The sequence below is a fragment of the Pygocentrus nattereri genome, chromosome 21 (genome assembly GCF_015220715.1).
Source record: "Pygocentrus nattereri isolate fPygNat1 chromosome 21, fPygNat1.pri, whole genome shotgun sequence".
In the NCBI taxonomy this organism is placed as follows: domain Eukaryota; kingdom Metazoa; phylum Chordata; class Actinopteri; order Characiformes; family Serrasalmidae; genus Pygocentrus; species Pygocentrus nattereri.
Genome location: NC_051231.1, coordinates 10,959,267 through 10,969,913, shown reverse-complemented (window position 1 = coordinate 10,969,913; position 10,647 = coordinate 10,959,267). Strand labels below are relative to the sequence as shown.

Sequence of the window (10,647 nt, the reverse complement as noted above, 5' to 3'; positions counted from 1 at the left end):
TACACTGCACTTTACTTTGCAATACTTATGCCTCTGTGTGTTTGTGTGTATGTAAACACAATAACCAAAACCTGAATGGGGTTTAAGCTCCTTAATCTCTCAATTTTCAAAGAAATATGTATATTATATTCATTATTATGTCAATTTGTGAAAGATACTGCAAGGGACCCAAATCTCAGGCGACACAGTCACAACACACTTCAATGAAAAATAGACTGCAGATATTTTAATGTGTCAAGACACGTCAAATCCCAGCAGCACATTTTACTGGGAAACTGGCCTAAACCAGAATTACATACTGAAGATTCACAGAGCTGGTTTCACAGCACTACTGTTGGATACGGACTGCAACCAAAGCCAAACCACGCGTGAAAGAAAAAAGCACCCAGGAATATATACTGAATTGAAAGTAAAATTTTGTTTTGGGGAATGGATTCTGTTACTCTTTCGTTTTTTTCAGAAAGCCTAGGTAAGCTTTTAATGCATAATGCCTGCTAACGGCTCAACATGACAGAGTTCATGCATCTCACAGGGTGGGCCAATTTGTGAAAGAAAGAACATTTTGGTTCCTTTTTCTATTAGGCCGTGTTCCTTATACACTGCTCAAAAGCAGTTTGGGGCACTTATACCATCGTTTGTCTTTTAGAATGTTTTAATTGGCTAAAGCATTGTGGAAATTGCGCTTTACTATATTCATAACTACATCATTTCAGCTATATTTTAACTTGCATCAATACTTTTGGTCCAATATTTTACCATCCAACACATCTGACCAATCCACACTCTAAATGTCTTTCTAAAAGACAGATTGAATTACCATGGAGCTGAATTTAAAAAAGATCTCTATCAGAAATAAAGTGTGAGAAAGATCACAGGTTAGCTGAAAATTCCAAAATCAAAAATGAAAAATGTACTTTAGTTGTGAAAAGACACCTGCCATGCTCTGACCATCCATAAGAGAAGTGGCAAATCATAAGTTGTGCAAACTCAGGCACTCCAGGCCTAGAAGCCTTCAAGCTGTCATCTAATAGAATAGATGTACAACTTGTACACAAATGTACAAGTGCTTTTACTTGCCTTATTTAAGTTAATTAATAAGATCATTTTAAAATTTTGTTAGTAAACCTGGTTGTTATTGCTGATAACGTTTCTGATGGATATGAATGATTAAATGGAAATTTTCTTGGAAAGTAATAAATAAACAAGACAAACTGTATCCAGAGTGTGTCCCAAGACTACTTTAAGCTCTGTGTATCTGCATATTGCACACTTTATCAAAGGCTTTCTCTCATAAAGGATACATATAAACCTCCAAAATTATATAATAATGGTTTCTAAATAAATCATTTGTATCTCTGATAAGGAAACAAAACAGCTCTCCAACTTCCACAACAGGCAATTTATAGAATTTGGTGCTCAAATGAAGAAATTAAAGTCCCAAATGAAAGTTTCATATACGTCCTTCAGTCCTTTTCAAGGTCCTTGGGAGTCCTCTGGCATCATGACCATCACTTCTCCCTCCATAACCACTTTGTCTTTAACTGAGCAGGAAACAGAAATAAAGGCAAATGACATTTTGATCTTTTTCACCTCGGCCTCGGCTACCACCTCCTCCCCGATGTACAAGGGTGCTGGGAAGCGAATTTCCTGGTAGAGAAAGACGCAGCCTGTGCCGGGCATTTTAGTCCCCAGAACTGCTGAGATGAGGCCGTTAATCAACACGCCGTGAACAATGGGAGTTTCGAAAGATGTCGTCTTGGCGAACTCGGGGTCGAGATGAAGCGGGTTTGTGTCTCCGGTCAGCTCCGCAAAAAGAGCGACGTCTCTGGCCGTGAAAGCCTTGGTCAGTGAGGCCCGCTCACCTACGTGCAGCAGTCTGTGACTGTTTGTCTTGGGTAGGGTCATCTTCGTGACCCCACACACAGCCATGCCGACTGCACGGCGCATGGTCTTACCCAGCAGGCTCCTTCTCAGAACGAAGGTCATTTTCACAGGTAAAAGGTGGAGCGCTTCTTGACGATGACGGAGCTACTACACCTCCATCTCACGACTATTTCCAGAAAGGGCTAATAAAAATGGCGAAACCTGAAAAGGAGAGAGAAAATAAAGCTTAATTTCACCAGCAAAATTCTTGTTTTCCAATAAGTGATCCAAATGATCCAAAGGGGCTTGCACTTGTGGCTTGTAAAAACTTCAGAATACCAGCAGGACAGAAGTACACTCAGCAACTTGTTTACAATATGCCAACGCATAAAAAGAAAAAAATGTGTCGAGTCATCTTTAGCAGTGGTATGATTACTGAAAAGATTCAATATCGCCACCTGTTGATGAAAAAGTGCACTGTAGGCTCTGGGGGGAAAAAATAAATAAAAAATAAAAAAACAACTTCAGGCATTAGCCATTTGTAACCTAGTGCTGTATAAACTATCAAAAGTCCAATATTAAAAGTTCAAAACTTTATTACTACAACATTATAAATTACTCAGTATTCTAATTTTGAATACATTCCAATAAATACAATTCTTTTTAAAGGCCTATACAGTCACATGAACACATCCAGTCAAATGACTTGTTTTTTTTCTATTTTGCACAGGTAAAATAGTTATAATTGTTCAATTTGGCAAATAAAAGTAATTTGTAGAGGATGTGTTAACTTATTTTCACCCCATCACTTGACCAGGGGTGCCCCAACTTTTGGACGACTACCACTGAAAAGCAGATCTCTTTTTTTGAAAGAAGAGTTTGTTGTTGTATGAAAACTTCTTTAAAGTTTCTAAATATATTCTTTGCTCTTCAGTGCATACAGTCTATATACAGAAACTAAGCTTTTTGTGATGTCACAAAAACAAGCTCAGCAGTCTACAGCAGTTTAGCTCCTCTCATTAATACTGTTATAAGCAGTGTTTCAGCCCAGACTGCTTTCTGAATGAGGAGCAAGACAGGGCCAGAACAGGGATATTTACATACACCAGTCTTAATGGCACAGCCTGTTTAATTCTAACGGATAAAAAGCGGTTGAAAAATAAATGGTCATGTAAAAATGAATGGACTGTTTTTGGTACATAAAACTATTGTAAGTGAACCTCAGGGGAAAATAATTAAAAACAGGCAATTGCTAACTGTATTCTATGCTCTACTATGCTGTAACTAATTCAATAGTTTTCAGTGTTCAGTTCATTAAAATCCAGATGTTTATTGGGCTTCAGTTGTTACCACAGAACTAGTATTTTTAGTATTTTGTGCTACTACAATTGATATTGGTGTCAAAATTCTGGTATTGTGACAACCCTATTGAAAGCATAAATAAACAAAACATAGCATTATATTTCATATTGGAAGCCTACCTGGGTGACTCTGAAAGCGCACGGTTTATTTGCATATGATCCGGTCAGTGTTAGGGCACTCCACAATTTCACCAGACCACTGATGTGAGGAAATAAAATAGCATGTCATTGTAAACAGAGGCAAGTACATATTTCATCCACAGAAGACAGAATTTCACAAATCTAGTATCCACTTATTACACTGTGCATCCAAAAGTATCCAAAGAGCCCTTCTAATTAAAGAACTCAGCTACTTCAATTGTTAAGTGTTAATTAGTTAAATGACCCTTATTAGTCCCACAACAGGGAAATTTCACCTCTGCATTTAACCAATCAGTGCAGTGAAACACCACACAGACACTAGGGGGCAGTGAGCACACTTGCCCAGAGCAGCGGGCAGCCCTATCCACAGCGCCCGAGGAGCAGTTGGGGGTTAGGCGTCTTGCTCAAGGGTGTTGCAGGGTCAGCTCAGGGGTCAAACCAGTGACCTTTTGGTCACAAGGCTGGTTCCCTGACCTCCAGCCTATGACTGCCCCAAAATAATAGTTAGCAATGTTTAATCTCTATAGAAAGAAAGGAGCTCTAGAGCAGCAAAACATGAGCCTATGGTCACTAAGCTCAATGCCAAGACTGGGATAGAGGGGTATAAAACCCCACAACCTTGGGCTGTGGTGCTCCATCCACTACCTTTGGGGTGACATGGAGTGATCCAGAACTGACCATCCAACATCAGTACCTGACCTCACTAATGCTCAATCAAATCCTCACAGCAATGTTTCAATCTAGCGTAAAGCTGTCTAGAAGAGTAAAACAAAAAACTCGAAAATGAAAAAATGAATACCCTTCATTTCAGATGAAACACTGATGTCTACAAACTTTTGGACATACAGTGTTCATGAATTTTACAGACACAACAGATTACTCTGGGTCTCATGATGAGAAGCCGCTTGGAGAACAGGTTCTATTATTGCTCAGGAAAAATAATCCTGTTCTGCAGAATTATTACAGCTCACCTGTTGAACACTCGAAGTATGGCCGATAGTGCAGTCTGGTCAAAGGTCAGCACATCAAAGGGGATCGCAGCTCCAACCTACATGTTACAATGCACTGTGAGGATGAGCATGTTTAAGGCGAACTCAACTGGAATTTCCAACATTTCTGCACAATTAAATGGTCAAGATGTAAACAAAGTCATTCAGGGTGGTTTGACGTGAAACGCTCCGTCCTACAGTTACACTGGTGGTGACAGGAACAGGAAATCTTAAAGCTCCCTCACAGAAATGCATTACATGAAATGGTTATATAAATGCTGCCTGATGCCTGAGACACAGTTTTAAGGGTAGTTCTGAGGAGATCACCCAAAGTTGCAGAGAGATACATGCACGGTGTTATGAGGCAAATTAAAAACACAAAGAAAACTATATTTTCAGGTTTCACCATCATCAACACATACATATACACAGACACACACACACACACACACATATATATATATATATATATATTAAAAGCTCAAAAGACACATGCCAGTTCACTGCTGGTTTTGGGTAGCAAATAAAATGGCTATAATAGTCTTGTAGATATTGTGACCCCTGGTTCCTATCATCACTACTGTAAAGAAGTGTGAGTCAATGGGTTTCTCTGGAATGCACCACTTCACATCAACCCACTCTGAATCACCACAATGAGTGAATTATACAGAAATAAACAAACAAACAAACAAACAAACAAACAAACAAACAAACAATCAAAAATCACCTTAACTTACGTTTCATTCAATAGGCAAAAATACATTAAAACCAAAAAAATGTTAATCACAATTATTGACAAGTTTCTCTACAATTAACCATTTCACATCAAACCACTCTGAATGAGTCTGTTTACATCTCGACGACTGAATGATGCAGTGACCATAAAATAAAAAAAATATCGGTGCAATTCTCATTTAATCCCTGACCTTATTCATCACGTGACATTCCCGAGACTTTTAAGCATTACAGTGATGGAACTTAGCAGATCTTAACTGCAATGCTATTTACAGTAACACAAGTACTCATTTCAATATTGGCAATTTCTGCTGGAAAAAAAAGGTGTGGAACTATGGAGTCACAGGTGGTCAGCAGAAAGGTACAGGTGTAGCGACTAAAACCAATTATGAAGAAAATAACACTAGTAGTAGTAGTAGTCTTTTCAACCAATCAGATTGTGTGCTAACTGCTGTTTAATACAACAACTAAAATGAACAGTGTAACATTTGGTACGGTTCACCATTAAGAAAGCTCCCACCTCTCCGTAAAGGTCTTTGAGTCCAGAGATTATCAGGTACTTGAACTCTTCTGCGCTGATGCTCGTGTCTGCATTTTCAAGAACTCTGGATACAAAGAAAATCCAGAAATGAAACAAGGCTGCAGGCTCTCTGTGCTCATTACTGGAACACTTTAAAGGATTTCGATCAAAATAGTAAAACTGACAGATTCATTTTCTTTTCTTACTTACATGACGTTAAAGAGAAATGCCACCAATATCCCAAAAAAAAAAAAAAAAAAACTTCCTGATTAAGAATTGTTCACAGTGGTGGGTGATAGGAACCAGACGTTCACCTCTAAAAGCTCCCTCACATAAAGTTATTACATGAAATGCTTATGAATTAAGACATTTACAGTGGAGAGGTACATGCATGGTGAAAGAAAATTAACATATTTGGAAGAAAAAAAAAAATCAAAATGTGGCCTGTGCAAATGGTTTTCACACAATTTATATTTTTTCTATAAATTGTGCAGTAACATTTGCAGAGAAATGTCAGATTTAAGTGAGTTCTCTGTGGAGGATGTGTTAACTTATTTTTACTTACATTGTTAGACATAAAGGTTCCATGCAGGTACATTTTTCATTTATCAAGGTACAAACAATATAAATATTCCCTTTAAGGTACAACAGTGGTTTTAAGGTCCAATTGTGCCCCTTAAATAGGTTTTTCCCAGTGGAAAAGTACATATTGAAAAATACACTATATTGCCAAACGTATTCAGTCACCCATCCAAGTCATTGAATTCAGGTGTTTCAGTCAATTCCTTGGCCACAGGTGTATAAAACCAAGCACCTAGGCCTGCAGACTGCTTCTATAAACATTAGTGAAAGAATGGGTCGCTCTCAGGAGCTCAGTGAATTCCAGCGTGGTACCGTGATCGGACGCCACCTGTGCAACATGTCCAGTCGTGAAATTTCCTCACTACTAAATATTCCACAGTCAACAGTCAGTGGTATTATAACAAAGTGGAAGTGATTGGGAACGACAGCAACTCAGCCACAAAGTGGTCGGCCACATAAAATAACAGAACGGGGTCAGCGGATGCTGAGGCACATTGTGCGCAGAGGTCACCAACTTTCTGCAGTCGATCACTACAGACCCCAAAACTTCGTGTGACCTTCAGATTAGCTCAAGAACTGCGTAGAGAGCTTCATGGAATGGGTTTCCATGGCCGAGCAGCTGCACTCAAGCCTTACATCACCAACCACAATGCAAAGCATTGCCACTGGACTCTAGAGCAGTGGAGACGTGTTCTCTGGAGTGATGAATCGCGCTTCTCCGTCTGGCAATCTGATGGACGAGTCTGGGTTTGGCGGTTGCCAGGAAAACGGTACTTGTCTGACTGCATTGTGCCAAGTGTAAAGTTTGGTGGAGGGGGGATTATGGTGTGGGGTTGTTTGTCAGGAGTTGGGCTCGGCCCCTTAGCTCCAGTGAAAGGAACTCTTAATGCTTCAGCAGACGAAGAGATTTTGGACAATTTCATGCTCCCAACTTTGTGGGAACAGTTTGGGGACGGCCCCTTCCTGTTCCAACATGACTGCGCACCAGTGCACAAAGCAAGGTCCATAAAGACACGGATGAGCGAGTTTGGTGTGGAAGAGCATCCCGATGGAACACCACCAGTGTAAAGATGTCGGTGGGTTTCTCTACAATGAACCATTTCACCTGAAACCACTCTGAATTGCTCTGTTTACATCTTTAAAAATGATATCCATAAGGATGCATTAGTGCAGTACGTTAGTCTGATTTGCACTTGACTGCCTGTTTTCACACCTCTGCACCTGGCTGAGTACTTCATATATTATGCAGTCATATGCTGATGATTCAGCAATGAAATTGAGGGGGATAAACAGTATTAAGACGCTGTTTACTTACAGATGAATCTTCATATAGTGGTACTCGGAGGGGTTCTTGTACACAACACGCTCATAAGATGCAGATTTCTCCTCCATAGTATCTACACACTCTGCCAACACAGGAAACAGAATTACAGGCAGAGTAACTACATATGCTCTCTTAAAATGATAAACAAACAAAAAAAACAATCAAAACACAAATATTTACTCATAAGTACTGATCTGGCAACTAAAGTGAACATTTCATGAATGTGACGGACCTGAAAGGACATTTTTTTACGCAATTTTAGAATTAAATTTTGGTGGAAGTCCCCTTCGACATGAACGCTCTAATCAAGCAGCTACTGTTTTGGTGGCTTTTTGAAGGGAATTCACTGTTTGAGATCAAGGAAGGATACATGACTACAGAGTTAGTGACCAGGCCATGTGCAGATGAAGATGCCATCATCACAACTCAAGCCTCCAGCTCAAACTCTCCGCCCCGTAAGCGCTGGAACCCGGAGCTCCACTCCAGCACCACCACCACCGACTTACCTGCTGCACCATTCGAGGTGGAAACGGGAAAATCAGAACAAGCGGCAGGGAAACAGAAGCCAACGTCAACTTCTACCGAAATCCCTGGATGAGTAGACTAATTGCGTTCGTCTACATATAAGAACACAGGCTTAAAAAGACGGATAATCTCTAAAATCTACCCACAGTGTGTGCTTGTCGCCATGCGGCTCCTTCCAGCACAGTTTGGGAGAGCGCTGTAGTTATGAGCTTCAGGGGTGCGTTACATTAACGCATACAGAGTCCAACAAAACCTGCGCAGGAATCTGCGGACCCTGCCTTACTCGAACGCGCAATCTTAAAGCGACAGTGGCGTAGACGTCCTGGCTGCGCTCCAGTCTGCGCTCCTTTGCCCTAGAACGCGCAGCTGTGAGTGCGCCACCTGCTGGTCGCGTTCGGAACACGTTTGAATCGCACTTTTTTCACCATAGTGACACGTTTGATAACCAGTTTAAAACGTCGTTTTTAATATTTTAAACATTCTGTCTTTTACATGCACTTTATTACGGACCCCTGCGGGTGACATCCCGTGTGGTTGTGGCCACATCAGAGCCGGTTTATGAGGAGCCTGGCCACTTCCTATTCTCCCCGTTATATCAAACCAAACAGCAGAGGGCGCCCACGAGTGAGTCCTCAATGAATGGGAGTGAATGGAGCTCAGCTACTAAAAACAAGTTAAACTAATTTCTAATCACTCACCCAGGACGTTTCTTTAACTTTAGAAAGTAGCAGGATGTATTTAACTAAAAAAAAAAAGCAAAAAAAACCCTCACCTATATATTCCCTTTTCTACAGCAAACGGGTTTGAGGCAGGTGGAGGCGGGCTTTACTGCCAGAACGGGATGATTGATTGGCGAGCGGAGCAGCTCATTGGCTGTTGGCGCTCACTGACGTCATGACCATGCACGAGGCGCCGTTTTAAGCTCCTATAACTCGAGTTTAAAAGCTCTTAAAATATAACAGCGGTGTTAAAATGTTTTATGATATTCAGGTTCAGGAAACGACTGCTTTCATTTTTCATTAAAAATGCTTAAACACTTATAAACTATGATTTTGCTCAAAGGCTCCGTATCAAACCTTTACTTCTGGTTGGTTAGTGTAGTGGTTAAGACCTCTGTCTTCTACACTGTAGACTGGGGTTCAATCCCCACCTGGGCAAACACCCTACACTATACCAATAAGAGTCCTTGGTCAAGACTCTTAACACCACCTTGGCCTACCTGTGTAAAAAATTGTAAGTCGCTCTGGATAAGAGCGTCAGCCAAATGTATATAGAACTTTTGGCCCACTCGGGAGCGCCCGCTAGCGGTTGAGAAACCCAAAAGACATTGCAGAGTGGAAATTCCGCGTAATTCCGTTCTTAGTAAGACATGGGAATGGGATAATTAAGCCTTGACATCAGCTTTATAAGGCATGATCTCGGCCCCATGCCTTACTTAATCTTGGCTGCGACTTAATTATCTCATTCCCACGCCTTACTAAGTCATGGCCAACACTTAAGTATCTTGTTCCCACGGCATTGTTTTTTTATATGGGATGTCACTAATCAGATCATTAAGTGCATGTAAACACACTTATTGCGTAAAGGTGATAATGTGCACGAAGAACAAAGGAAAAGGAGTAAGAAACAACGCACGCATCATTTCCGGAGCTGAGAATTAATATATTCACTCAAAGCAGGAAAAGTAGCCGCTGCGTTTGACTGGAAATGGAAGTTTATATTCAACTAATATTAAGAATATTTCAGTCTTTACCTTCGCTCTAGAATGGACTAGCTAGTGTACCAGTACACAGGATGCAAGTGTGCCAATTGGAACACAGCTCACTGTCATATTTATGATCATTTTTCTGTTAAATATTCATTTTACAATCAGCAAACAGCCTAAAAAACATCTGCATTTTGTAATGTTTAAACAATTAATACTGAACAACTGTTTGTTATGGTAAGGAAAATTCCAAAGTAATTAACTGAATAAATATCTAACTAACTAAATAACTATCTATCTACTTAACCAACAATGCACATTTGTTTAGTTATATATTTCATACGTAATATTATAAAATATGAATTAAACCAAATAAATAAATTTAACGTTAAAAGTGTCAACTGGTAATAATGTGTTAATGACTTTTATGCTCACTGGAAAGCACCTGAACTTATTAACACAGTAAAAGCTGGAAGCACAGCTTTTGTTTACTCCTCAGTATAATACGTATACAAAATATACACAGTAAAACACTTAATAAAAATAAGTGTATAAATAAATGGAAATATAGTGCATCAATTAATGCAAAAATTAAGTAAAATTACAGAAGTAATAAATAAATAAATACACACTTAAATAGCAAATAAATTCCATACTAAGAAACATCTAAATACGTTAATATAGTAGTCGTCATCAATTAGCATCTATAAATAATCTAAATGATTAAAGCCTAATTGTGTTGTTATAAAAACGTTAAGTTTAAGAGCATAAGCGTTATGTTTCAGAATAAACAAGACTGATTTGTAAGACTAAAGACTTGTACAACTTAAGGAAGCCAATTAGCTCAGCGTTGTTGTGACTCAGGCTCCACGTCTTTTATTATGTAATTCCCATCAGTTTAG

The 10,647-nt window shown here is 39.6% G+C and overlaps 2 protein-coding genes across 3 annotated transcripts; both read right to left on the bottom strand.

The window, feature by feature from the left end:
- Positions 1 to 204: 204 nt before the first annotated feature.
- On the bottom strand, positions 205 to 2,016 carry LOC108431567 (hydroxyacyl-thioester dehydratase type 2, mitochondrial-like). Its single transcript, XM_017704816.2, has one exon. It carries the CDS (start codon positions 1,984 to 1,986, stop codon positions 1,474 to 1,476), a length of 513 nt encoding a protein of 170 aa, XP_017560305.1. The 5' UTR covers positions 1,987 to 2,016; the 3' UTR covers positions 205 to 1,473.
- Positions 1,949 to 8,312, bottom strand: rpp14 (ribonuclease P/MRP 14 subunit). Of its 2 annotated transcripts, none has more exons than XM_017704818.2 (6): positions 8,187 to 8,312; positions 7,507 to 7,597; positions 5,610 to 5,694; positions 4,337 to 4,413; positions 3,345 to 3,423; positions 1,949 to 2,085 (listed from the first exon to the last, which is right to left on the bottom strand). In XM_017704818.2, the coding sequence occupies exons 2-6, from the start codon at positions 7,581 to 7,583 to the stop codon at positions 2,032 to 2,034; spliced, it is 372 nt and encodes a 123-aa protein (XP_017560307.1). In that variant the 5' UTR covers positions 7,584 to 7,597; positions 8,187 to 8,312; the 3' UTR covers positions 1,949 to 2,031. The 2 variants fall into 2 exon arrangements, with proteins under 2 accessions (XP_017560307.1, XP_017560306.1); XM_017704817.2 differs by lacking the exon at positions 8,187 to 8,312 and adding an exon at positions 8,022 to 8,160.
- Between the last annotated feature and the right edge of the window lie 2,335 nt (positions 8,313 to 10,647).

Coding starts and splice junctions, on each gene's coding strand:
- LOC108431567 (XM_017704816.2), bottom strand. CDS start 1,986: ATGACCTTCGTTCTGAGAAGGAGCCTGCTGGGTAAGACCATGCGCCGT.
- rpp14 (XM_017704818.2), bottom strand. CDS start 7,583: ATGGAGGAGAAATCTGCATCTTATGAGCGTGTTGTGTACAAGAACCCC. Junction 4,414..5,609: donor TCAAAGACCTTTACGGAGAG/GTGGGAGCTTTC, acceptor TGTAACATGTAG/GTTGGAGCTGCGATCCCCTT. Junction 2,086..3,344: donor GCGCTTTCAGAGTCACCCAG/GTAGGCTTCCAA, acceptor TCTCCTTTTCAG/GTTTCGCCATTTTTATTAGC.